Source organism: Erythrolamprus reginae, chromosome 4 (genome assembly GCF_031021105.1).
Source record: "Erythrolamprus reginae isolate rEryReg1 chromosome 4, rEryReg1.hap1, whole genome shotgun sequence".
Lineage (NCBI taxonomy): Eukaryota > Metazoa > Chordata > Lepidosauria > Squamata > Dipsadidae > Erythrolamprus > Erythrolamprus reginae.
The window spans coordinates 77,450,456-77,477,767 of NC_091953.1; the positions used below are offsets into that span (position 1 = coordinate 77,450,456).

The 27,312-nt window shown below is 44.9% G+C and overlaps 1 protein-coding gene across 3 annotated transcripts in view; it reads right to left on the minus strand.

Annotated features, from left to right (window-relative positions):
* The window catches only part of POLA1 (DNA polymerase alpha 1, catalytic subunit), an 801,468-nt gene extending 775,568 nt beyond the window's left edge, over positions 1-25,900 (minus strand). For all 3 annotated transcript variants that reach the window (XM_070750673.1, XM_070750672.1, XM_070750674.1), the window contains exons 1-4: positions 25,734-25,900; positions 20,889-21,013; positions 20,191-20,287; positions 14,795-14,875 (exon numbers count right to left, since the gene is read on the minus strand). In XM_070750673.1, coding sequence (XP_070606774.1) covers positions 14,795-14,875; positions 20,191-20,287; positions 20,889-21,013; positions 25,734-25,776 — 346 coding nt within the window. In that variant the 5' untranslated portion in view covers positions 25,777-25,900. The remainder of the gene's footprint in view (positions 1-14,794; positions 14,876-20,190; positions 20,288-20,888; positions 21,014-25,733) is intronic.
* Positions 25,901-27,312: the final 1,412 nt, after the last annotated feature.

The following is a 27,312-nucleotide window of genomic DNA, read 5'->3' on the forward strand; positions in this document are numbered from 1 at the left end:
ATTGTTCTAACTGTCACAAATTTTCTCCTTAGTTCTAAGTTGCTTCTCTCCTAGATTAGTTTCCACCCATTGCTTCTTGTCCTACCCTCAGGTGCTCTGGAGAATAACTTGACTCCCCCTTCTTTATGGCTGTCTCTGAGAAATTTTAACACTGCTATCATGTCAGCCTAGTCCTACTTTTCATTAAACTAGACATACCCAGTTCCTGCAACCGTTCTTCATGTTTTAGCCTCCAATCCCCTGACTAAATCCGAATGCAGTATTCCATGTGTGGCCTTACTGCCACAAAACTGTCACAAAAAGGTATATTGACATATTTGCCTTTGTAATAAATGTTGGGGTTAGTCAGATTTGCTGATATTGCTTTTGGGCAATAAAGATAGTTTCCTGAACAAAATTGCAAATAAGCTGTCTCAGACAGTTCTCTTAAAACAAAGCTTTTATAAAATTGAACATTAAGTAATATGCTAATTTACATTTCCAAACTTTGAACTGGAGGAATCAGCAAATGTATGATACTTTAGTGACTCGACCGATATTTAGCAAGATATTTAATATATTCCACTGCTGGTTGGCATTTATAGCCAAAGAAACATGCAAACAATTGTAGCCTTCTGTTAAAATAAAGCCTTCTGTGAACATAATATAGTAATTGGGAGCAAATATACCTTTTAAATCTATTATTTCCACTCATAAATTAGTTTGGTTAACAAAGCAGATATAAACAAGCTTAACATGGTTTCTTCCCTTTGACAAGAATAGTGGAAATTTGAGGAGGGATGATTGATTATTAAATATGGATTGACTACAGAATGATGGTAAAATATATATTTAGGTGTTGTTTAATATTAGGATGTATTAATTTGTAAAATTGGATTAGAATTTTAGAACTATACAGAATTACATAGGTAAAATTAATAGAAGACACATATGATAAATAAGAGGTTTATGATATGTACTATATGATTTAATGACTTTGCATTATGAATTTAAAATATACTTGGAAATGTAGAAGGTTGATGAAAGTTAATACAGTGATCCCCCGGTTACTGCGTCCCCGACCATTGCGAACAGGGTAATTTGCGATTTTTGAACCCGGAAGTCAAAACACCATCTGCGCATGCGTGCCCTTTTTTTCTATGGGCACGCATGCGTAGATGGCGCCCGGCAGATCAGCTGCTGGGCGGCTTCCCTGGGTCTTCCCCCTCTTGCTGGCGGGAGGGCAAGTGGCGGGCATCAGCAAGGAGTTTCCCCACCGCCCACGCAAACTCCTCGCTGCCGCCCGCCCTTCGCCCGCCCACGCCGTTCATTCTCACCGCTTTCCACCTCAGTCCTGAAGCGAATTCGCTTCAGGACTCAGGTGGAAAGCGGCGAGAGCGAGCGCTAGTGAACGGCTTGTCCGCTGCTCGCTCGCGCGTCCCGCGCCCACGCCGTTCATTCTCGCCGCTTTCCACCTGAGTCCTGAAGCGAATTCGCTTCAGGACTCAGGTGGAAAGCGGCGAGAGCGAGCGCTAGCGAACGGCTTGTCCGCTGCTCGCTCGCGTGTCCCGCGCCCACGCCGTTCATTCTCGCCGCTTTCCACCTGAGTCCTGAAGCGAATTCGCTTCAGGACTCAGGTGGAAAGCGGCGAGAGCGAGCGCTAGCGAACGGCTTGTCCGCTGCTCGCTCGCGCGTCCCGCGCCCACGCCGTTCATTCTCGCCGCTTTCCACCTGAGTCCTGAAGCGAATTCGCTTCAGGACTCAGGTGGAAAGTGGCGAGAGCGAGCCGCCTGCCTGCCCACTAGCGAGGAGCCGAAGATTGGGGGCGGCGCGGCTGTTTTAAAACGTCGCCGCCGGCATGGGGGGCTTCCTAGCAGCCCCCCAAACCCGGGTTGGGGGCCCAGAGGGTGCTGGCAAGCCCCCCATGCCGGCGGCAACGTTTTAAAACAGCCGCGCCGGCCCCAATCTTCGGCTCCTCGCTAGCGCTGCGGAAGTAAAAACACCATCTGCACGTGCGCAGATGGTGTTTTTACTTCCGCAGCGCTACTTTGCGAAAACCCGCTCGTTGCGGGGGGTCCTGGAACGGAACCCTCGCAACGAGCGGGGGATCACTGTAATAGTAAATGCTAAGTGCCTGAAAATTTATTGAGCTTGAAAATATTGAATGAAATTATAGAAAAGTAAATATGGAAATATATACTGCTCAAAAAAATAAAGGGAATCAGTGTTGCTTCCTAAGTGGACAGTTTGATTTCACATAAGTTTGATTTACTTGAAGTTATATTCTGTTTTTTAAGTATTCCCTTTATTTTTTTGAGCAGTGTATTAATTGATGCATTGGTGTTCAGATAGATTTTCATAGTATTATTAGATTACTATAATACTATGATAAATATTTAAGAAATGAAGATTTTAAAGCATGGATTTATTAATAGTTGTGTTTTTTGTTTTGCTGGTTGTTTTAGTTTTAATAGTAATAGATTTTGGTTTTGTTTTATTATTAATTTCTTTTAATAAAAAAGAAGGGAATTTTTTTTCTATTAATTAGGAAAAGGTTGCATAAGGGTTTTTAATTTCTTTTAAGAAGAATGTATAAGAAGGAGGAGTAGGCATGACGGCCTATCTGGATTTGTAAGAGGATAATTATATTAATTGAAATATAAAATAATAGAATAGCATAGTCCCACCCCGAGTCTTCAGAGAGGGGTGGCATACTAGTCTAATAAATTATTATTATTATTATTGTTATTATTATTACTATTATTATTATTATTATGTTCAATTTTTTTATTAATTTTCATAAAATAGACAGACATACATACATTCAACATAAAAGGTGGGGATATATTTTCCCCGCTTATCTCAAAAGTATGAATTTAAGTACATAAAAAAGAATACATAATTGAATATATATTTGAATGTTAAAAAAAAGATTTGTTAAACTTTTCATTAAAAAAATTTCTTCTCATAATAATTCTTTGTATATAAACTAATTCTAATATATTTCTAAACCAAACTTAATTTTTCTAACGCTATTACAGTGATCCCTCGAGTTTCGCGATCTCGAGTTTCGCGAAACGCTATATCGCGAGTTTTCTACCCGGAAGTAACACCACCATCTGCACGCATGCGTAGATGGTGGAGTTTGCATTACCGCCGGGCAGATCAGCTGCTAGGCGGCCAAAGGAACCTTCCCTGGGTCTTCCCGCCGGCATGGGGGGCTTCCTAGCACCCCCCGAACCCCCAACCCGGGTTTGGGGGGGTGCTAGGAAGCCCCCCATGCCGGGGGAGACCTTTTAAAACACCCGTGCCGCTTCCCAGCTGAGTCCTGAAGCCAAGCGCAGAAGTTCGCCTTTGGCGCTTGGCTTCAGGACTCAGCTGGGAAGGGCGCGGCTGTTTGAAAAGGTGGCAGTCGGCCTGGGGGGCTTCCCAGTACCCCCCCCCAACCCTGTCTCCTGCCGCCGGTTTAGCCAGGAGAGGAGCGGCAAAGTGACTTGGAGGAATGGGAAACTCAAACCGCCCAGTTTCAGCTTTCCATTCCTCCACGTCACTTCGCCGCTCCTTCTGGCTGGTGGGGGGGGGGAGTTAGGAAGGTTCTACTTCTCCCCCCCAGCCAAAAACTCAAAGCCTGTCTCCTGCCACACAGTTTAGCCAGGAGAGCAGCGGCGAAGTGACTTGAAGGAATGGGAAACTCAAACCGCCCGGTTTCAGCTTTCCATTCCTCCACGTCACTTTGCCGGGGGAGTCTGGGAGGGAAGATGACGCGCCGGCAGCACAGGGGCGAGGGGTGGGAGGCAAAGCTCTGCGGGTACAGCCCCTTTCGGCCAAGCCTCCCCCCCCCCCGCCAAGCAGCCAGGGAAGCCGAGCCGGGCGTGGAACATCGGCGCGGGAGGCAGGAGACGATCGGGCGACCGGAGCAGCAGCGCCGCCGCCGCCACGCCCGGCTCGGCTTCCCTGGCTGCGTGGCCGGGGAGGCTTGGCTGAAAGTGGCTGGAGCCGCAGAGCTTTGCCTCCCCCCCCCCTGTGCCGCCCGCGCGTCATCTTCCCTCCCAGACAAAAAGGCCACCCTTCGGCTCTGCAGTTTCAGTGGGGTTTCCCCGTTGCCCAGGGATTCCTGAACACACCACAGCCACCTCCGTTCGGGCGAAGGAATCCCTGGGCAACGGGGAAACCCCACTGAAACCGGGCGGGTTAAGCCTCCTTCGGCGACTGCGGAACTGCTTGCTGTCAACTTTGCACTGGGCAAAGAACTCTTCACCTCCCGCCAGGCACGGACGAAAGGCGTGGAAGTCTATTGTAGCAGCTGCTACAGCGGAGACATTTTGGGGGGGAGGCAGGAGGCAGGAGATCTGGCCCTTCACTTGCCCTCCCAGCAAAAGGCAAAGCCGCGCAGCTCCCCAGCCGCCAAAGGAGGCTTAACCCCACCCCTCTGTCCCACCCATCGCCCGTGGCCGGCAGAAAAGCGGGGATAGGCAGGAGGAGGTTATGCCGACCACGGGCGATGAGTGGGACAGAGGGGTGGGGTTAAGCCTCCTTTGGCGGCTGGGGAGCTGCGCGGCTTTGCCTTTTGCTGGGAGGGCAAGTGAAGGGCCGGATCTCCTGCCTCCTGCCTCCCCCCCCCCCCCAAATGTCTCCGCTGTAGCAGCTGCTACAATAGACTTCCACGCCTTTCGTCCGTGCCTGGCGGGAGGTGAAGAGTTCTTTGCCCAGTGCAAAGTTGACAGCAAGCAGTTCCGCAGTCGCCGAAGGAGGCTTAACCCGCCCGGTTTCAGTGGGGTTTCCCCGTTGCCCAGGGATTCCTGAACACACCACAGCCACCTCCGTTCGGGCGAAGGAATCCCTGGGCAACGGGGAAACCCCACTGAAACCGGGCGGTTTGGACTTTCCATTCCTCCAAGTCACTTCGCCGCTCGTGTCCTGGGTAAACCGGGCGGCAGGATACAGGCTTTGAGTTTTTGGCTGCAGGGGGAGGGAGTTAGGAAAATCCTACTTCTCCCCCCGCAGCCAAAAACTCGCAAGGTAAGGTTCGGGGCGGGGCGGGCGGGGCCCTTTTGTGCCAGTCGGGGAGGCGGCGGCGGCTGCAGCAGAGGCGGGCGGGGGAGGCCGGCCCGCCGGAGGGGCGATGCTGGCGGCGGAGACAGGCGAAGTCCCGCCCGCCCCCCGCCCGCTTGGCCCCGGGGGGCTGAAGGGAGCCAGGCGGGGGAGGGCGGGGGCTACTCGGTTCTTCCTCAGCCGGGGGTAGCCGGAGCGCCGGCCAGGCGGGGGCGGGCGAGGCGAGGGCTGCGGGGCGTGCCGGGCTCCAAGTTGCCGCGCTGCCTTTGTAAACCTGCCCGAGGGAGGCGAGGGAGCCCCTTTGTTGGCCGGCGGCCTGGCCGGCCCTTGGCGCGCGGTGCCCGCGGGGACTGCTGCGGCGGGGACTGCCCACTGCCTTCGCCCAGACCAGAGGCATCGCTCGGCTGGGTTTGCAGATCCGCGGAGGCATCGCCGAGGGCGGGCTGAGCGGCGCTGTGTTGGGAGCCCGTGCCGTGGGAGCGGGCGGCTTGGCCTCGCTGCTGCGGCGGCGGCTTTGCGGGTCCTCGCTGGCGGCCTCGCCGGGCGGAGGAGGCTGCGGGGCTTTCTAAAGGGAGGAAGAACTTGCTATCGAGCCTGCTAATGAAATCCAACCGGCGGAGGGTCTGAAATTCCACCCGAGGGGAAATGGGGGAAAAAAGCCCAGCCGGGAGCGCGGCGCCAGGCATTGTTCTCCGGACCCCTCCCGCAGCCTGGAGAGGGAAAGGGCCGCTGCGGGTTGGATTTCATTAGCAGGCTCGATAGCAAGTTCGATAGCGGCGGGCGAACGAGGCGAGCGGCGGGCGAACGAGGGGAGTGGGGGGGCGAACGAGGGGAGCGGCGGGCGAACGAGGGGAATGGGGGGAGAACGAGGGGAGCGGCGGGCGAACGGGGCGAGCGGCGGGCGAACGGGGCGAGCGGCGGGCGAACGGGATGTGCGGCCGCCGAACGGGGCGAGCGGCAAACGGCGGGCGGGCATCAGCGAGGATCCGAGGCGGCGGGGAAGACCCAGGGAACGTTCCTTCGGCCGCCCAACAGCTGATCTGCTCGGTAGCGCGGCAGCAGCGAGGAGCCGAAGATGAGGTTTCCCCGTTGCCCAGGCAAAGGGGAAACCCCATCTTCGGCTCCTCGCTGCTGCCGCGCTACCGAGCAGATCAGCTGTTGGGCGGCTGAAGTAACCTTCCCTTGGTCTTCCCCACCGCCCACACGCAAACTTCACCATCTGCGCATGTGCGGCCATGAAAAAATGGCCGCACATGCGCAGATGGTGTTTTTACTTCCGCACCGCTATATCGCGAAAAATCGAGTTTCGCGAGGGGTCTTGGAACGGAACCCTCGCGAAACTCGAGGGATCACTGTATAACCAAAACAATTTATACATAATATTCTATTATTTTTTCTTATCTATCCATATATAAACTTTGTTCCATGTTTCATAAAATTTCGTATCTTCTTGATCATTTAAGCGTCTTGTCATCATATCCATCTCGGCGCAGTCCAATATTTTTATGATAACTTCTTCTTCTTTGGGGATATCCTCCCCTTTCCAATTTTGCGCATATATAATCCTAGTTAAAATATGTATAATTAAATATAAAATTTCTTTCTTATAGGTCTGATTTGTAATTCCTAATAAATAGAATTCCGGGGTAATTTCTATATCTTGCTTTACTATTTCTTTCATTATTTTCTCTATCATCTTCCAATACATTGTGGCTTTGCTACATGTCCACCATTGGTGATAATAAGACCCTATTTCTTTCTTGCATTTCCAACACATCGGAGAAGTTTTGGGAAACATTTTTGCTATCCTATTTGGTGGGAGGTGCCATCTCTAAAACATTTTAATTTGATTTTCTTTTAGGGACACTGATTTTGTCATTTTCCAATTATAAGTCCAGACTTTCTCCCATGTATCTATATCTATTTCTTTTCCGATATTTTTGCACCAACTTATCATATTATCTTTTAAGGTCAGGTCTATGTTTTTGTGTGCAATCAAATATTTATAAATTTTCCCTATTGTTTTAGTTTGATTAAGAGTGATTAAATTACTTAGTAGATTCTTATTCTTGTTAAAAATATAGAGCGTTGTATCTTTCTGATATCTAGATCGGATCTGTGTATAATGCCACCAATCAATTATTGTCCCTTCTTCTTGTAGTTTAATCCTAGATTTTAATTTCATTTGATCGTTTAATAAATCTTTATATCTTATTATTTTCGTGTCCTTTATATTATTATTATTATTATTATTATTATTATTATTATTATTATTATTATTATTATTATTATTATTATTGGAAGGGGACTTATTCTGTCCCAGCACCGAGCCCCAAATAATTACGCAACAAGTTGTCTTGGGTGACATTTGTGCTCAGGCATGAAAATGTGCCGCTCAGACACTATACTTTTCCGCCCACACCAAAAAAAAATTAGAGGGAACATTGATTACAGCTACCAGGATATAATCTGAATCCGACCAAACACTACTAAGAGCCTATATTAGGACTTATTTAGTGGCGATTCTTGCCCGGCCGCCCTTTTTAGAGTGACCTGCTCGCTTCTTAACGTGGAGAGAACGGAAGATCCCTTGCAGGATAGGGCCTAGGAATTTGTTCAGTTTCTGATGGACAAAATCGCTCAGATTCAGGTAGACCTGGACTCCAATTGGGCAATCTCAAGCGAAGTAACAGGGTAAGTCTTAGTCCCGTTGTGGGGGAGAGGTGTGACCCTGCAACCCCTGATGAAATTGACAAAGACATAGGAGCGATGAGCACCTCCACTTGTTTGTTGGACCTGTCTCCCTCCTGGTTGGTCTCTGCCAGTAAGGAGGGTGACATGAGGCTAGATTCAGGTGATAGTCAAATTATGAATGAGAATATATATATAAAAATGGGGGGAGAGGCTTTACATAAAGCCAAATGAAAACTGTTGGTACCAAGTGTCGTAAAATAACACAAATGATAAATGGATTAGCTGGCAAGATAGACGGCAGGGATGGTGCTTGTTACATGTTCCTATGTGTTTTTCATTTTCCTTCTCTTTTTTGTTTTCTCCTCTTTTTCAGTAAGGTTTTCTAAGACAATGTACAATACAAGATTAGTTTATAGAAATATGAAATGGATACTACAGATTATGTACTGTCTTTTTAATTGTATATAATCTCAATAAAACTTTTTTCTAAAAAATAAAAATAAATAAAGTGCTCCAAACTTGGCTATAGGAAATACGACTTTAATAACCGAATAGTTGATGTGTGGAACTCACTACCTGACTCTGTAGTATCATCACCTAACCCCCAAAACTTTATCTTAGACTATCCACTGTTGACATCTCCCGATTCCTAAGAGGTCAGTAAGTGGTGTGCATAAGTGCACCAGCGTGCCTTCCGTCCCAACCTAATGTTTCTATCTAATATCATGTATATAAACATTGTTATATCTTGTATACTATCAATATGTACTTGACAAAACAAACAGAGGGATTTATAAGAGCCAGGAGAGATACAAAGACAGAGAAGTCCCAGGAAACAATAGCCAATCATATGGACATGGACTGGGGATGCTGGTTGGTGGCAGCAGCCAGCATTGCAGTGGTCATTTTTACCCAGAAACTTGGACATTTGGGGAACTGGATTCTCATTTAGGGTCTCATACTAGACTTTTCTGGAACTTAATTGGTTCAGAGCCTAGCGCCATCTGCTGTTATTAAGAACTGCTGATTGATTACTTCTCCTATATTTCCTATTGCTATTTCCTATTTATTGTTTTTGTTTTTTAATATTTTTAACTGCTTTTAGCTAATTTATGGAGGGGGGGTTAATTGATGGATGCTTATGATTATTGGAATATATGGGGTTATATGCATTGGGTGGATAATTACGTGATGAATGGGGGTGGGTGGGATGGATGTGGAGGGTGGGACTATGGTATGAATGAGATGAATGGAAATAGTATGAATGATATATTTGGCCCACCTGACGCTGGAGAGGCAGGAGGGGAGGGGGCACCGATCTCTGGGGTGGCAGAGGGTCGGAATATCCCGGTGTTCCTGGGGAGAGGCAGATATGCAGGAGCCATAGAGTTAGCCATTCCAGGGGAACGAGGGATCGCTGCTTAATAACGATACCTTGTTCTGGCTCCGTGAGCTCAACCCTGGGCACTGGTGATGAGTGTAATTCATAATTAATTAATAAATGAATGAATGAATGAATAAATAAATAAATAAATAAATAAATATTCAAATCTCGGCAATCTGCCTTCAACACAAAGAGTTCCAACAGACTGACGACAATCCAGGCTGTTGCTGAGAGATAGGCAGGCTGCGCGGCTTATGCCAGTAAGTACTGACAGAGCCACTATGTGAGTGCACAAGTTCCAAAGGTTGCAGTTGTCATCCACCTCTCACATTTGCCAATCGGGTCTTAAGATGTTAAGGAAAGGACCCTGGATGGAATAGAGAACCAATTGAAGGCTTGGCCCTCAGGTAGAGAGCTGCCTCGCAAGGCAGGTGAGTCACTTGCTGATCTCAGCAACCAGATAGTATTAGTCAGCTGGGACAACTCACATCTATCAGAATAGTAGTTGAAGATAAGCCTCGAAGAATGAGAGAATGAGAGAAATAAATTAACATGCATCCTGGTCAGCCAAGGATTGAGTCAAGAGAATAGAGGCAGGATCAATATATATATATACATATACATACAGTGGTACCTCTACTTAAGAACTTAATTCGTTCCGTGACCAGGTTCTTAAGTAGAAAAGTTTGTAAGTAGAAGCATTTTTCCCATAGGAATCAATGTAAAAGCAAATAATGTGTGCAAACCCATTAGGAAAGAAATAAAAGCTCGGAATTTGGGTGGGAGGAGAAGGAAGAAGAGGACAGTTGCTGCTGAAGGAAAAAGATGAGGTAAGGGGAATCAAAAATATCCAAAACTTTAAGGCTTTTTTTTTTTTAAAGAGGGACTATGAGGCGATAAGAAGGAGCATGTCCCTCCCATACACCCAGCACGAGGCAGGCCTCCCATACAATGCGCCAGAGAGAAAAACCCAGGTGGGCGAGAGGGGGAGACCTCCAGCTTCTTTGACTGAAAAGCGGCTGCTGCTACCTGCTACCTCTTACTTCCCATGTTGAAGGACTCTCCTCTTTTTGCTTTGTAGCCGGCGCTTTTCCCTCACCGTGGTGACTCCTCGGTTTGGCTGAAGCCGAGTTGATCCAGCCAGGGACAAACACCCCGTTTGCTTTTCCGCACCCAGATACTCTGGGAGGCAACCTCGCGCCGGGGTATGGGAGGTAGCACGAGGGAGTCACCACAGCGAAGTGGTTTATTCCCTCTCCAAGTGCCCAGAGCGAAGGGAGTGTTTCTTTTCTCTGGGCGCTGGCAGAGGTTTATTCCTTCTCCAAGTGCCCAGAGAAAGGAAAATGCTTCACTCGCTCTAGACTGCCAAAGCCTCCTTCAGCACCACCAAAAAGCTCCTCTGGCAGCGCAGAAAAGCCCGAGATTGCCGGGATTAAAGGGAGAATGGCAGGAAACTGGCCGGGCCTTCATGCCGCTCTCAAATTTCCTGGAAAACTTTTCCAGGCTCGGATTCTTAAGTAGAAAATGCTTCTTAAGAAGAGGCAAAAAAATCTTGAACACCCAGTTCTTATTTAGAAAAGTTCTTAAATAGACGTGTGTGTGTGTATGTGTGTGCGCGCACGCACGTGTGCGTGTGTCTATAATCAGACTCAATCCTCATTGGCTGAAGGGACAGTTAGCTCCACCCACTATGGAGAAATAGAGATATAGAGAGAAGGAGAGGGAAAGAGGGAGAAAGGAGATAGAGGGAGAGGGGGAAAGGAGGGAAAACAGGAGAGAGAAGGAGATACAGAGGGGGGAAACAGAGGGAGAGAGGGAGAGAGGAGGGAAGGAGGGAGAGAGAGAGAGAGAGAGAGTTTTGTTCCCGGTTCTATGGCCTAATGACCAGCTGGGTAGGTGTAGCTAGGGACTCATGTAATTGGGTGGGAGTGAGTGACATTGAGTTGGACACGCCCACCCAGGTTTTGTTGCTCTTTTTTTTTTCCTGGGGTAAATGGATCAAAATGGCTCTTTGAGTGTTTAAGATTGCAGAGTCCTGCCTTAACCGCTACATCAAACTGGCTCTCACAACCAAACAGGCAATATAATCACAGCATATAAACATGTCCTGTTTCCTAGAAACAAACACTAACACTACTCACTGATAAGGCTCCACCTTCTCATAGTTCAGAGCCATCATATTGCTCTCTGTCAAGGTCTAGGATGCACAGTCTCTCTCAATTCCGGTGTAAAATCGGTTTGAAATAAATCACATTTTGAATTACCTATCTCAGCAATTTCATGTAGATAAGTACTGAAAACAAAACAATACTTCATAATGACCAGATATTCAGGACTCCTGTTGCAATCAGCATTTCAAGTAGAATTAAAACAAGTGCTCCAGTTTCAGCTTGGTTGGGAAATCAATCAGATATCAAAAAGTACAGAGAAAATACCGTATATACTCGAGTATAAGCCGACCCGAGTATAAGCCGAGGCACCATTTTTTGGCACAAAAACTGGGAAAACTTATTGACCCGAGTATAAGCCGAGGTTAGAAAATGCAGTGGTTACTGGTAACTTATAAAAATGGAAACCAATAAAATTACATTAAATGAGACATCGGTAGATTAAATGTTTTAGAATATTTATTTTAAAGAGGGTAAACAATATTTATTTCAAAGTGGGTAAATAAAAGCAATCTGATATTTACAATAATTAAATAAAATTAAATAAATTAAAAAGTAAAAAAAGTAGTTCAATCAGCAACCAAGCTAAAACCTATGAGTCAAAATCCCTCAAAACAGTATTTTAGAGACTTAATTTTTCTCTCTATAATCCAATGATAAAGTAGAGAGAAGAACAAAACAATATTTTTTCAAATTCAAATTGCACAATAATTTCACAAAATTCTTTTTCCCATCTAAGAATAAAAGATTTTCAGAGACATAAAAATTGCATAACATTTTACCAAACTACCCCAAGCCATGCAGCCAAGTTAATTACTGAGTAAATTTATGTACAGGATTGCATATTAAATCAACTCTTTATTCTGAGTTAAGCCTTACAGATTTCAATAGGACTTACTTACAGGCAACTGCACAGATGGACTGCAGTTTTAAGCATATCTATCAGCAAGTTCCCAAAAAACTGAGACTTATTCTGAGGTAAATCCACACAGAAATAACAATAGATTTAAATCCAAGAGGTAAATATTAATATTATTTAACACTAAAACTTAATGCTAAGTGAGTACAGAAATGCTAAACATCTTAAGTATTCATGAATCTCTGGAGTAGAAGAAAGCAGCATAATGTATCTTATTTTTACAATCTACTGGCAGGCTAAAATTAGTACGATTTTATATTACTTGTACCATAACAAATCTACAGAATGAATCCAACAAAGCCCTTAAAAAGTACTCAATTCCTTTTTCTTTTTCTTCTACCCTTCTTCCTTCTCTCTCTCTCTCTCTCTCTCTGTCTCGCTCTCTGTGTCTCTTGAGGGAGGGGGGAACTTTATCAAAGTTCTATAGAAAGGAGACTTTGAAAAAAAGCAGAGAGAGAACTTACCTCAAAATCTAATCAGAGAATTAGTGCAGTAATTGTACAAGCTGGAAACTTTGCTGGACCCGGGGAAGGGAAGGCCGACAGGAGCTCCAAGAGGGAAGTAAAAGGGGGCTCCGAGTGACGCAGCAAAGTTGCCAGCCAACTTCTCTGACCTTGTAATCCTCGTGGCCGAGGTTTTGCAGGCGCTGTTTGCCTGAGGGGGGCCGGATTTCCACGCCGCCGGCCGGGGGCTCCTTCGGGGTTTGCCTCCGCCGGAGAGTGCTGTTGCTGGGGCTCCTGGTGGTCCGAGATGGGGCGCGGCGGGCTCCGCGCTGCCCCACGCTGAGCGCCGCGAAGTCCAACATCTTGCTCTCGAAGGCGCCCTCCACGTTGCAGAACATCCCGCCATACTTCTGGCGGGGCACTTGGTCGGCGGTGCCCGGGCGCGCCAGGTAGACGGGCAGATCTTCCTCCCCCGCCGCCACGGGATCCGGCCGCTCCCGGCCTCTCCGCCCGCTGTGAGAAGACATGGCCGGGAGTCACTGGGGTAAGTCAAGCCGGCGACTCCGTCTGCGAGGCAGAGAAAGAAGGGCGGACGGGCGGGAGACTTCCCGGGCGCCGCTGGCTCGGCTCAGGCGCGGAGTGACTGATGACTGAGAGAGAGAGAAAAGGAGCGCCTGCGAGAGCGCTCCTTTTCTCTCTCAGTCATCAGTCACTCCGCGCCTGAGCCGAGCCAGCGGCGCCCTGGAAGTCTCCCGCCCGTCCGCCCTTTTTTCTCTGCCTCGCAGACGGAGTCGCCGGCTTGACTTACCCCAGTGACTCCCGGCCATGTCTTCTCACAGCGGGCGGAGAGGCCGGGAGCGGCCGGATCCCGTGGCGGCGGGGGAGGAAGATCTGCCCGTCTACCTGGCGCGCCCGGGCACCGCCGACCAAGTGCCCCGCCAGAAGTATGGCGGGATGTTCTGCAACGTGGAGGGCGCCTTCGAGAGCAAGACGTTGGACTTCGCGGCGCTCAGCGTGGGGCAGCGCGGAGCCCGCCGCGCCCCATCTCGGGACCACCAGGAGCCCCAGCAACAGCACTCTCCGGCGGAGGCAACCCCGAAGGAGCCCCCGGCCGGCGGCGTGGAAATCCGCCCCCCCTCAGGCAAACAGCGCCTGCAAAACCTCGGCCACGAGGATTACAAGGTCAGAGAAGGGGCGGAGGAGGGGAGTCTCCCCCCCGGCGAGGGATGGAGGAGGAGGAGGATGGGTGGCTTTGCGAGCATGGCTGAAGGGGGGGGGGGGTGTTAAAAGACGCCGCCTTACTCCAGATGCACGGGTGTGGAGGTGGATGCTCGGACCGTTTGCCGGAGAGTCAATCCCGCCCTCCCCGGGGGTGATGTGCACTAGATGGGAGCGCGGAGAGAGACTGGCGTGGCTCCGCCCCAAAAAGCATCTTTCCGTCCTCCTGAACACTACAGAGTTTGGATATTGGGTGGGTGTGGGTGGGGTGGAGAGAAGATGTGGCCCCGCCACTTCTATCCGGACTGCACCGAAGGTGTGGCGGCTGGCGAAGTGGGGGTGGGTGGAGGTTGTGTGCTTTAGTGGCGGTTACAAGCAGGGCGCTCTATTTCCCGAGGTTTTTAATTCTTTCCTCTTGACGCATGAAAAAAACCCCAGTCACTTAATTATACGCGCGGGGCGTTTACTCTGAGGCGGGCGGCATTTTTTAAAAAATAAAAGTTCGAGGAATCTTGTGGTTTACAGGGGTTGAGTTTTCTCCTGGCAGTTTCCCCGATTCGCCCCTCGCGTGTGTTTTGCAGCTGCCGGGCTCCCGCGGTGCGCCCTCTTGTGGTCACCCGGCGCCCTCTTGTGGTGACCCGAGTATAAGCCGAGGTCGGGTTTTTCAGCCCATTTTTGGGGCTGAAAAACTCGGCTTATACTCGAGTATATACGGTAAGCAAGAATATATAAATGCATAATCCAACATACTACAAAAACACTTCTGAAACCAGTTAGAAACAGTTCTAGAAAATTGGTTTCCTTCAAGAGTGTCCAAAGATGAACTATTACTTTCTTAGGGATTCTTCCCAACAAAATGACCAGGTTATGTAAGGCAGTAATTTAATATATTGCTATCAATATATATTGGAGAAAGTTGCTAAAAAAATGTACTCACGTTTCTTATCAGAATTAAGAGCATCATCTTCTAAGTCTTCATCAAAAATTTCCCTACCATCTTCTACATAACCGACTCCATCTGTGAAAAAATGTCACTCTTTACAACCAAGTCACTGTATTTATATTTTGCATTAAAATCCTATTTAGGAGAGCAAGTTAACCCAGGTCCATCAATTTGCAGTGGTAGAATAACAAACCTGTGGTTTTTCAAACTAAACTACAATTACTATTTCCCATAACCACTGAGCAGACTGGCTGCGATAATTGTTAGATGGCTGGGACAGTTCTAGAGAGATCCATGTTCCAATTGCTTAGGTTGCCTTTCACTAATCACTATCATCAGCCTACCTAAAAGACTTGTTTTAAAGATAAAATTAAAAATGAAATAATACATATTAGGAGATGCTAAGCTATAAAAATACAAAGATACAAATGTATTTTATAATCTATTGGCTCACCCACAAATAAAAACCAACTTAACATTTCTAATTTTTCACATTTCTCATATTCTTAACATTACACAGTACATACTAGAAGAAATTATTTCATTTCTGTTAACCATCTTAAAATGTAGACATATCCTCACAAATGACTTGGTAGTTGATAACTTAGGGAAAAAATGTGGTTACGGCAGCACAACCAGCTATAAAAATCATGCCAAATAGTCAGGAGAAACTGAATCTTACTCCTGCCAATTTACATCTACATCTAAGCATTTTTTAATTTAAATCAGTTTTACACATAGGTAGTCCTTGATTATCACAAGTGGGACAATTGCTTTATTTCGTCATTAAGCAAATCAAATAGTCATTACATTAATACAACTTCTCCTAATAACTTTTGTTTGTTGGAAGACCCCTGAGGTTAGCAAACCATCATAAATACATGCTCATCTCTAGCACTTGTATTTATTTTTTTTAAAAAAATTATTTTTCTCACTTTTCACATACAAATTCAACATATATACATAGATTATATAAATTTCATAATTATACATTTTATCCATTGTTAATAAACCCATATTTCAAAACGTTTTTTGCCAACAACAGCTATTCTTTCTTGCACCCCCCCCTTCTCACTTTCCTCCTCCTACCCACTTTCCCTTCACTCCTCCTAAACCCCTCTCTCTCTTTCCTTCTTTTTCTTACTCTCTCAGCCTCTCACTCCCTCTCTACCTTCCTATCTACTTCCTTTTCAACTCTCTAATACTGTACCTTTCCAGGGTGTCCCATCCTATTCAATTAAAATAGTAAACACTCATGTTAGCAGATTCAACTTTAAAAAACAATAACAACCATTATGTTTAAGCTTTAACTTGTAACTCCAAAAAAGTTAAAAAAAATTATTTCAGATATATATCACCAAATTCAACTATGGTACCTCCAATAAAAAAATAATTTTGTTATCTAAATTTTCCTTCTAATTAATCCCCTCTTTTAACCCCAACTTTAATAATTATCCTCTTTACTTTCCCAAATACCTATAATTTTTTATTTCTCCTTGTTTCAAGGCCTAATGCCCCCTCCCCTTTCTTAATCTCTTTTCCTCAATCTGTTATAATGATATGCCCCTAATAGTACTTTTATTTATTTATTTATTTATGTATTTATTGGATTTGTATGCCGCCCCTCTCCAGAGACTCGGGGCGGCTAACAGCGACAATAAAACAGTGTACAATAGTAATTTGGTATTGATGATTAAAAATCAATTAATATAAAAACCAAACATACATACATACATACATACCATGCATAGAATTGTAAAGGCCTAGGGGGAAAGAGGATCTCAATTCCCCCATGCCTGGTGGCAGAGGTGGGTTTTAAGTTGTTTACGAAAGGCAAGGAGGGTGGGGGCCGTTCTAATCTCTGGGGGGAGTTGGTTCCAGAGGGCTGGGGCCACCACAGAGAAGGCTCTTCCCCTGGGTCCCGCCAGGTGACATTGCTTAGTTGACGGGACCCGGAGAAGATCCACTCTGTGGGACCTAACTGGTCGCTGGGATTCATGCAGCAGAAGGCGGTCCCTGAGGTAATCTGGTCCGGTGCCATGAAGGGCTTTATAGGTCATAACCAACACTTTGAATTGTGACCGGAAACTGATCGGCAACCAATGCAGGCTGCGGAGTGTTGGTGTAACATGGGCATATTTGGGAAAGCCCATGATTGCTCTCGCAACTGCATTCTGCACGATCTGAAGTTTCCGAACATTTTTCAAAGGTAGCCCCATGTAGAGAGCGTTACAGTAGTCAAACCTTGAGGTGATGAGGGCATGAGTGACTGTGAGCAGTGACTCCCGGTCCAAGTAGGGTCGCAACTGGTGCACAAGGCGAACCTGGGCAAACGTCCCCCTCGCCACAGCTGAAAGATGTTTCTCTAATGTCAGCTGTGGATCGAGGAGGTCGCCCAAGTTGCGAACCTTCTCTGAAGGGGTCAGTGATTCTCCCCCCAGGGTAATGGATGGACAGATGGAGTTGTCCTTGGGAGGTAAGATCCACAGCCACTCCGTCTTGTCTGGGTTGAGTCTGAGCTTGTTGACACTCATCCAGGCCCTAACATCCTCCAGGCACCGGCCCATCACTTCCACTGCTTCGTTGTATAATTTAAATGTGCCAACTTATGTTAAAAATCATTATGCATTTCAACATTTCTAATTGTTCTTCACAAATTTCATATCTTTATCCAAAGTCCATTAACTCAGCCATTCAAACATTTCCTTCGAATGAATCTTTTCCATCCCCATACATATTGCTTCCAAATTTATCTTTATCTGTCATGAATCAACAAAGAATCTATCTCTTAGTATAATATAATAATAATCATATAAATCACATCATTTATTTCAAAATTCATTTTATTGTTATTTCAATATATTCATTAAATTACATTAAATCAATTAATCCTTTGTTTTCATATAGTAAACCTTCCAGTTTACCTTTAATATGCCTCAACTAACTAGAATACAGTGAACCCTCGAGTTTCGCGTCCTCAAGGATCGCGAAAGGGCTATTTCGCTAGTTTTTAACCCGGAAGTAAACTCCACCATCTGCGCATGCGTGCCCTTCCACGCATGCGTAGATGGTGGAGTTTCCCCGCCGGGCAGAGGCTTCCCTGGGTCTTCCCCATCTTGCCCCGGTAAGACCCCAGCGGCGGTGGGCTGGAGCGCGAGCTTGGGGCAGCCTAGCTCCGCTTCCCAGCTGGGAAGCGGAGCCGGCAACGCGCGCGCGCTTGGGGAAACCCCAGATCCGCTCCCCAGCTGGGAAGCGGAGCCGGCAACGCGCGCGCGCTTGGGGAAACCCCAGATCCGCTCCCCAGCTGGGGAGCAGCCCCAGCAACGCGCGCGCGCTTGGGGAAACCCCAGATCCGCTCCCCAGCTGGGAAGCGGAGCCGGCAACGCGCGCGCGCTTGGGGAAACCCCAGATCCGCTCCCCAGCTGGGGAGCAGCCCCAGCAACGCGCGCGCGCTTGGGGAAACCCCAGATCCGCTCCCCAGCTGGGGAGCGGCCCCAGCAACGCGCGCGCGCTTGGGGAAACCCCAGATCCGCTCCCCAGCTGGGAAGCGGAGCCGGCAACGCGCGCGCGCTTGGGGAAACCCCAGATCCGCTCCCCAGCTGGGGAGCAGCCCCCAGCAACGCGCGCGCGCTTGGGGAAACCCCAGATCCGCTCCCCAGCTGGGAAGCGGAGCCGGCAACGCGCGCGCGCTTGGGGAAACCCCAGATCCGCTCCCCAGCTGGGGAGCAGCCCCAGCAACGCGCGCGCGCTTGGGGAAACCCCAGATCCGCTCCCCAGCTGGGGAGCGGCCCCAGCAACGCGCGCGCGCTTGGGGAAACCCCAGATCCGCTCCCCAGCTGGGGAGCGGCCCCAGCAACGCGCGCGCGCTTGGGGAAACCCCAGATCCGCTCCCCAGCTGGGGAGCGGCCCCAGCAACGCGCTGCGGGCGGCAGTGGAAGTAAAAACACCATCTGCACATGCGCAGATGGTGTTTTTACTTCCGCACCGCTACTTCGCGAAAAATCGATCATCGCTTGGGGTCCTGGAACGGAACCCTCGCGATGATCGAGGGTTCACTGTACTTCCAATTATATTGTCATTTAGGTACAAAAAATAGATCAAACAAGAGAATCGATACATCAAGAATAAAGAACATAACTAAACAAATAACCATCCCAAAATTGATGTGTGTTCATCAGTTAAAATTCATTATATATATCAAACATTAAAAATTCCTCTACGTATAATTACTAAATCTGATTTCTACATAAGTACTTTTAGAGCTAAAAAAAGAGACACATACAACAAAAAACAGTCAAGTATTCTAACCTTCCTCATCCAATTTCATTCCATTTTTCAGCTTTACCCCTTTTTTTAATATACGGTATTTATATTTTCTCCATCCCCAGATCATTAGCTCCTTATATTTTTTTTCTTTTCTTTTTTGCTCTTCTCTTGGCCAACAAATCTCACCAACCTTTGAAATTTCTCACCTCCGTCCCTCCTACACAGTACTTTCTTCTTTTCTCTCCAGATGACAACCTCCTCAGCTAGCAATCAATCATTCCGTTACATGGCCTCCGCAGCTAAAATGGCAGGAACAGCTGAGTCCCGAGCCAACTTTCATCGCCGCTGGTCGAGGGCTCTAGTTCAGGTCCCTGCAGGGTATGCCAACCCCAAACAAGTCCCAACAGTGTACCTCTTCTTCTCTGCCCCGCCAGGGCAGTTCTGGGTTTGATTCCATAAGAACCGAACTCCCACCCAAGGGGGCGGGAATTTGGGGTTCCCGCAGAGCACAGAGAACTCTACACCACCACAGCGCTTGGCTATGTCCCTCTCCCCTAGCACTTGAATTTTGATAACATGACTGTGGGAAAACTGTAATATATATATATGTGTGTGAGGACTGTTTGTACATCACTCTTTTTCAACACTGTTATAATTTCAAATAGTTGCTAAATGAATAGTTACAAGTTGAAGACTTGTACTATAACTTGTAACTGTTACAAGTTACAGGTTTTCCTATTATAAGAAATATTCACTTATTCTAATTTATTTTTAAAAATTAATGACAAGGGGCTAAATCAATTGCTCCCTTATTATGCCAGTTTTGAGAGAATTCTATATTTGTTCTTAATATTACAATTGAAGTATTAGAATAATAACCAGAATAACAGACTTAGGCAGTGTTGATATATAAATCAAGTTGAAACTACTGCCAGGAAAACAGCTCAATTAATGCCACTAACTGATATTTCTTAGCTTTCCTTTGGATACATACAAGTGATTCAGGCAAACTTTATAAAACATGGTTATTTTAAAAAGTTTGTTTAAATCACATTGCCAGAAAATGGATGGAAAAATATTCAGTATCAGCCCAAACAATTTTTAAAAAAATCTATTTTACAAACCATCATCCACAATCCAGTCATCATCCTGGCGTTCTCTGACAATCTTCGAATATTGTTCCTCATCAATTTCATCATAAATACCTGTAAATTCCTCAACCTACAGAAGAAAACAATTATTATAGCTTTTTTTTAAAAAAAGAAAGAAAATAAGATTTTGATATTCCGACATTGGAATATTTATTTAGATAGATATGCCTAAGTAATCTGTAGCAACTTTCTGATCTTAACTAAAGACTATATTTGGATAGAGCTATTTTCAGATAACAGATTTATTGTGCGAACTAAGAAATTGAAAAATAACTAAAAAAGCAACAGCTACCTGTTTCAATTTACATTGCCATGAAAAACATTAGATGCAATCTGGAGTCAACTTGATGCTTACAAGGGATCTTCATATTTTTATACATATGAATAAGAGACATATACTTGGTAGTAGCTTCATTCTCCTGCATAGCATTCTTCACTTATGAGTCTCAGCATGCAAGTCAGCATGAGCACAGCTATAGCAGGATGGGTACTATCCTCTATCTTGAAGAGTGCCAGTTCCAAAACTGGGTTAATAAATAAATGTAGATAAATTCTGATACAAAAATGTGTGTGGACATGTGTATATGGACACATTCACTCACAAAACAATATGGTAATGACATATCTACACCTATTTAAAAAAACTGAAATTAGAGCAAGTTTTTAGTTACCTCGTATTTTATTTTCTCACCAGCCTTTGCCTTCTTCAGCCGCTCCAGAGCTTCTTGCCTTCCTTTTTTAGATTTTTTCTCACGACACAAACGTGAAGATGCAAGATTTGCCGTATTTGTTGTTTCTGAAAAATTGAATTGATAATAGGTATTAAAAACAGTATGTGGTAATATAACTAAGAGACACACACACAAGATCAAAACTTTGGTTGCCGATCAGTTTCCGGTCATAATTCAAAGTGTTGGTTATGACCTATAAAGCCCTTCATGGCATCAGACCAGAATATCTCCGGGACCGCCTTCTGCCGCATGAATCCCAGCGACCAATTAAGTCCCAGAGACTTGGCCTTCTCCGGGTCCCGTCGACTAAACAATGCCGTTTGGCGGGACCCAGGGGAAGAGCCTTCTCTGTGGTGGCCCTGACTCTCTGGAACCAGCTCCCCTCAGAGATCAGAGTTGCCCCCACCCTCCTTGCCTTCCGTAAGCTCCTTAAAACCCACCTCTGTCATCAGGCATGTGGGAATTGAGATATCCCCCTTCCCCCAGGCCTATACAATTTATGCATGGTATGTTTGTGTGTATGTTTTGCTTTTTTAATAAGGGGGTTTTGGTTACTTAACTATTAGATTTGTCATGCATTGTTTTATTATTGTAGTGAGCTGCCCCGAGTCTACAGAGAAGGGTGGCATACAAATCTAATAAATAAATAAATAAACAGCATACAATAAAACTAAATAATATCAAATGTGAAATTTAAAAAGGAAATGCTCTGTAAATGGAAGTATTTCATTGTTTCAATGTAGTGTTCCCTCGATTTTCGCGGGTTCGAACTTCGTGAATAGCCTATACCACGGTCCTATTTTTTTTAATGTTTGTGAGTGACATAGGGGAAGGTTTGGTAGGGAAGGTTTGCCTATTTGCTGATGACTCTAAAGTGTGCAATAGGGCTGATATTCCTGGAGGCATCTGTAATATGGTAAATGATTTAGCTTTACTAGATAAATGGTTAAAGCAATGGAAACTGCAGTTTAATGTTTCCAAGTGTAAAATAATGCACTTGGGGAAAAGGAATCTTCAGTATTGTATTGGCAGTTCTGTGTTAGCAGGAGTATTGTATTGGCAGTTCTGTGTTAGCAAAAACTTCAGAAGAAAAGGATTTAGGGTAGTGATTTCTGACAGTCTCAAAATGGGTGAACAGTGCAGTTAGGGAAAGTAAGTAGGATGCTTGGCTGCATAGCTAGAGGTATAACAAGCAGGAAGAGGGAGATTATGATCCCGCTATATAGAGTGCTGGTGAGACCACATTTGGAATACTGTGTTCAGTTCTGGAGACCTCACCTACAAAAAGATATTGACAAAATTGAACGGGTCCAAAGACGGGCTACAAGAATGGTGGAAGGTCTTAAGCATAAAACGTATCAAGAAAGACTTAATGAACTCAATCTGTATAGTCTGGAGGACAGAAGGAAAAGGGGGGATATGATCGAAATATTTAAATATGTTAAAGGGTTAAATAAGGTCCAGGAGGGAAGTGTTTTTAATAGGAAAGTGAACACAAGAACAAGGGGACACAATCTGAAGTTAGTTGGGGGAAAGATCAAAAGCAATATGAGAAAATATTATTTTACTGAAAGAGTAGTAGATCCTTGGAACAAACTTCCAGCAGACGTGGTAGATAAATCCACAGTAACTGAATTTACACATGCCTGGGATAAACATATATCCATCCTAAGATAAAATACAGGAAATAGTATAAGGGCAGACTAGATGGATCATGAGGTCTTTTTCTGCCGTCAGTCTTCTATGTTTCTAATATTAATTAAAAAATACTTCACAATTTTTTTTCTATACCATGGTTTTTCCCACCTGATGTCATACATCATCGCCAAAGTAATAATTTTTGCAAATAACAAAAAAAAATTATTATTGTTAATAAATAATTATGTTTATAAATATCAGGATCACTAAGTGTCTTATTCAATGGTGAGTACTAGTAATAATGGTGAGTAAATGGTTGTTAAGGGAATGGGAAATGGTAATTTAGGGATTTAAAGTGTTAAGGGATGGCTTGTGATACTGTCCATAGCCAAAAATTGTGTATTTACTTCCATATCTCTACTCCGTGGAAATTCGACTTTCACGGGCGGTCTCAGAACGCATCCCCCATGAAAATCAAGGGAACACTGTATTAATAAATCTTTAGTGTCTACCTTTATTTAATATATTTTGTAATTAAATGTATTAAGATACTTCTTTTTGCACTTTTTTGGAATTCTTTTTCTGCAAGCTTACAGAAGATTCAAGATCTTGTTCCAAGCCAGGAAAAAGGCACTAGAGACAAAATGGAGACAAAATGGAAAAAGAGTGTATTTATTGATGAACAGGACCACGTTTTTGGTCTTGCTGCAGCTGACCAAAATGAGTTGAGGGTTTTATAGCTTTTGGGCTTTGCATTTGAGCTTCTTGTTCCTGTGCAAGAACATGTACCTTATTGGGTGTTGTCAGTCTCCCATGGAGCCATGTAGGTTTTATGTAGGGGTCATTGCTGGCTCTATAGGCAAAGAACAAACCCTAGATATTTGAGCTAAGTTTGGTTGAAATTTCTTTGGGTGATGCAATGTCTGAAAATGTGTTGGGTAATTCCTATTGTGGCTATAAGGCTTGTCCTGTTTTGGCTCTTGGGTCAGGGTATTTGCTTATGAATAGAGTTATCTAGTTTTCAATAAGCTCTATATCTCTTGAAGTGTTGACATCTGCTAATGGCTATTAAGAAAGGTGGGGGCTGCTTTCTCTCTCCAAGAGTATGTTTCTCCATTTCTTCTTTAAGGAAATATAATATTCTACCTATTTTAAAATTCCTCAAAATATTTCATTCTTCTAAGAGAGGGGTGGTTTCCCACAATCTGAAATAGTATATATTGGTTTATGCCTCTGTACAAACACTACCAGAGAGTATCATACTAGTTCACCCAGGTTTTCTTTCAGGGAACAGCACAGAGAACAATCTTTGGAGCAAATATCAAGAGTTAGGTTTGTTCATGGAACCCTCAAATAAAATACCTCACAATTTCAGACAAAACTGAGACAAAACACTAGGCAACAAGATTTCAAAAATAAATGTAAACATGAGAAAAAGCAGCTAATGAGAAGAAAATTAAGATCAAGACAGTCCTTTATTTAGACACACACACACATCAATGAATTGTAAACATGAAATGTGGGATATATTAGTCTATTAATATGTATGATAGAAGATAGTCCCATAATTGTGGGTATGCATATCTTTATTCCCAAGAGAATGGGTCTTCGCTCATCCTCACACTTTCTCAAAGAGCTGTAGCCATCTTAAAGCAATCCTTGAGCAGCCAGGGGACATTTGCAGAATGTGATAGGCCATAGGTATACTTAGGTGGACAAATGATGTTTGTCATAATTTCACTATTCTATTCTAGGACGTACAAACATGTGACCAACAAAAATGAAAAACAAAGTTTGTATTGTGATATCACTATGCATATCATATTTTCATCATTATGACTATAAGACAGGTTTGGACTTTGGCTATTATTATCAACTTTGATCTAGAAAGAGGAAACGGATGGAGAACAGAACTCTTCCCAGTTCTGTTTGCTATTTTCTTAGTGATACAGATAAGCGGTAGATAGAATGTTTATAAAATCTGTTAATGAGACAAAATAATTTTGCATTTAAGTCCAAAAGAAAATAATATAAAACAGAGATATCTGATGTGGTAGCATTTTACATGTGAAAACAATGTAGGTTTCTAAACTAAATTGAATTTGGCACGGCAATGCCCTACAGCTATATATTCTATATTGCAATTTCTTAACACAGTCTTGCAACTGCTTATGACAACTATGATCTTCTCCGGTCACACTTGAAGTACAGCATCTAGTTCTACACATGGTTTATCATTGTTCAACTAAAGCACATCTATGGAAGAACAAGGACAACACACAAATGACAAATTTGAGTCTTCAGTGAGAAAATAAGCCAAAAAGTCACTAGAAGAAAAGTAGAATTAAACACTGCACACTTTTGCACAATCACCTGACAATAAATATCTAGCTAAATGACAGCACTTAGTCAATGTTGGTTTGAAAAGCAAAGCAGATTCAGAAGTTGTTAATATTTGGATGGAAGACAAAGAAGTACTAAGATAACAGACTAATTATTTTTTTTAATGTCAGAAAAATAATGGAAAATTAAAAACCACTTTTGTATTATTGTCATTAAAACTTCACAGATAGGTAATTCCCAAAGGCTGATTTCTTGGAGGCTTTACCTTGAAAGCAAGCACTACCAATGTCAGCAAGAATTACTGTAGGCCCACATAAACATTCATGGAGCATCACTGAAAAGGTTTGAGAAATTTTAGAAATTGGGTGTCACAGAAATTCCTAAATTCCTCCCCCACCCCCAAAAAAATTCCTATTTTAAAAAAAAGATTTCAATGGAACTTTCTGAGAAGCAAACCTCCATGAAACCACTGCAGTGTATTATTCTTCAGTAGCACTAAATGCGATTATAAGGGAGACAGTAAAACTGTTTATGCTTTCAATAGAGAGATTTAAGCAGTAAGGCCTGAACCACAGTCACTTTATTTATCCTGAATTCAGAGTCAACATATTCATTTTTCAGACACAGCTGCTGCTGCTGCTGCTGCTGTTCCGCTGCTTTTCTTCCTTTCGGAGATTCAACTTATGCCCACCATCACTGCCTAAATCTCCCATTCACTTCTACCAACTCGCTCTCTGTCCTTCGCTAGCAGTCCTCCGGTTTGAAATTTTCCGCCACTCATCCCACATCCCGAGGCAAGCTAACCTCCATGGTAATCGTCTTTATGCCGACGCTCGCTCAGCTCCATAATGAAGAGGAAGGAGTCGGTAAAAGCGCGGGTCACAGCTCCCTCCCAAAGCAGATCTCAACTTCACGCTCTAGCGCCAAAGCGTCTGAAAGTGGCGCGAGAAAAGAAACCCAAGTGCCCCGGCTGGCTGAACAGCCAATTAGAAGCCAGATGACGATGTCGGTATTTCCTATTCCGCTTCAGGGTGGGAACAGGAAGAGGAAGTGTGAGCGAGCCGACTATTTCTGGAAAGCGGGCGTGTGAATATTAGGAAAACTATCGGGTTTTTTTCCTATATAGTTTTCCTATATTTCCGATGTCTTGGTAAAATGACACGGATAGCTAAGGAGGAGGAATAAAGCAATGAAGCTTCTGACTTGCCATAAACCAATCGATGAAGAGTTTATCTAAAAGGGAGCAGAGGCAATGACATTGACAAATAAGAATTGGCCATTTTCTGGCATGGGATCTGAATTTAAATATATTATTCAGAAGCAATACTAATAAGTCGGAGGCCGGCCAGTGCAGAACTTACTTTATTAGCTAGTACACGAATACACACAATAGAACGGAATCTGCAGCCAGCAGTTTGACAGAATATTTATACCCCGGGCAACGTACAAGTAACCAATAGACCTAAGGCAATTCTCCCGCCAAAACATAATAACTTTCTCTTAGTGACAGGGTGACCAATAGAACAACGGTACCCAATTACTGTGCAGACATAACACTCCTTTTCCCTTAGGTCTAGCAGACGTAATCCCGTAGATAGACAGGTAGTTTCTTTATCCTCTCCGAGCGGCGCAGAGGCGGAGGTTTGGCCGGTACCTCATCGGAGACAGCTCCGCCCCGTGCTCTATCCTGACTTCCCTCACAGAGTGCGTCAGCCCCGATGGGCGGGGCGCCACTGATTGATAAGTGTGAATGACTAATGTCAGGGACTTGTGGTCTTGGAACCTGGGGGTTTTCCGGCAAGGGGGAGATGGTAATCCGCCGAGGCCTAAGTTGGTCAATGTGGCGATGCCACATTCGGCCATCTAAGAGGCTAATTTCATAAGATCGAGGACCCTTGGTAGCAGTGACTGTGCCTGCAACCCACGACGGTCCCTCCCCAAATGAACGGGCGAAAACCTGGTCCCCTGGGGAAAAAGAACGGCCCGGTGCCGCAGGCCACAGGGGTCCCTGGAGTAACAAGGATGTAACCGGTCCAATACAATCCGCAACTTTCTGCCCATAAGTAGTTCGGCCGGTGTTTTAAGGGTTGAAGTATATGGTGTGGTATGTTGCGTGATCAAAAACTCTGCTAATTTATCCTGCCAATTTTCATGGGATAGTTTCTTAAGGGCATCTTTCGTGGTGCAGACCATACGTTCTACCTGACCATTAGAAGCTGGATGCCAAGGGGCAATCAAGGCATGTTGAATGTCCGCGGTGGCTAAAAACCCTTTAAAAAGGGATGAAGTAAACTGTGGACCATTATCTGAGACAATTAAGTCTGGATAGCCGTGGGTGGAAAAAAGAGAGTTCAACTCACGGGTAATGGCCAGAGATGAAGTG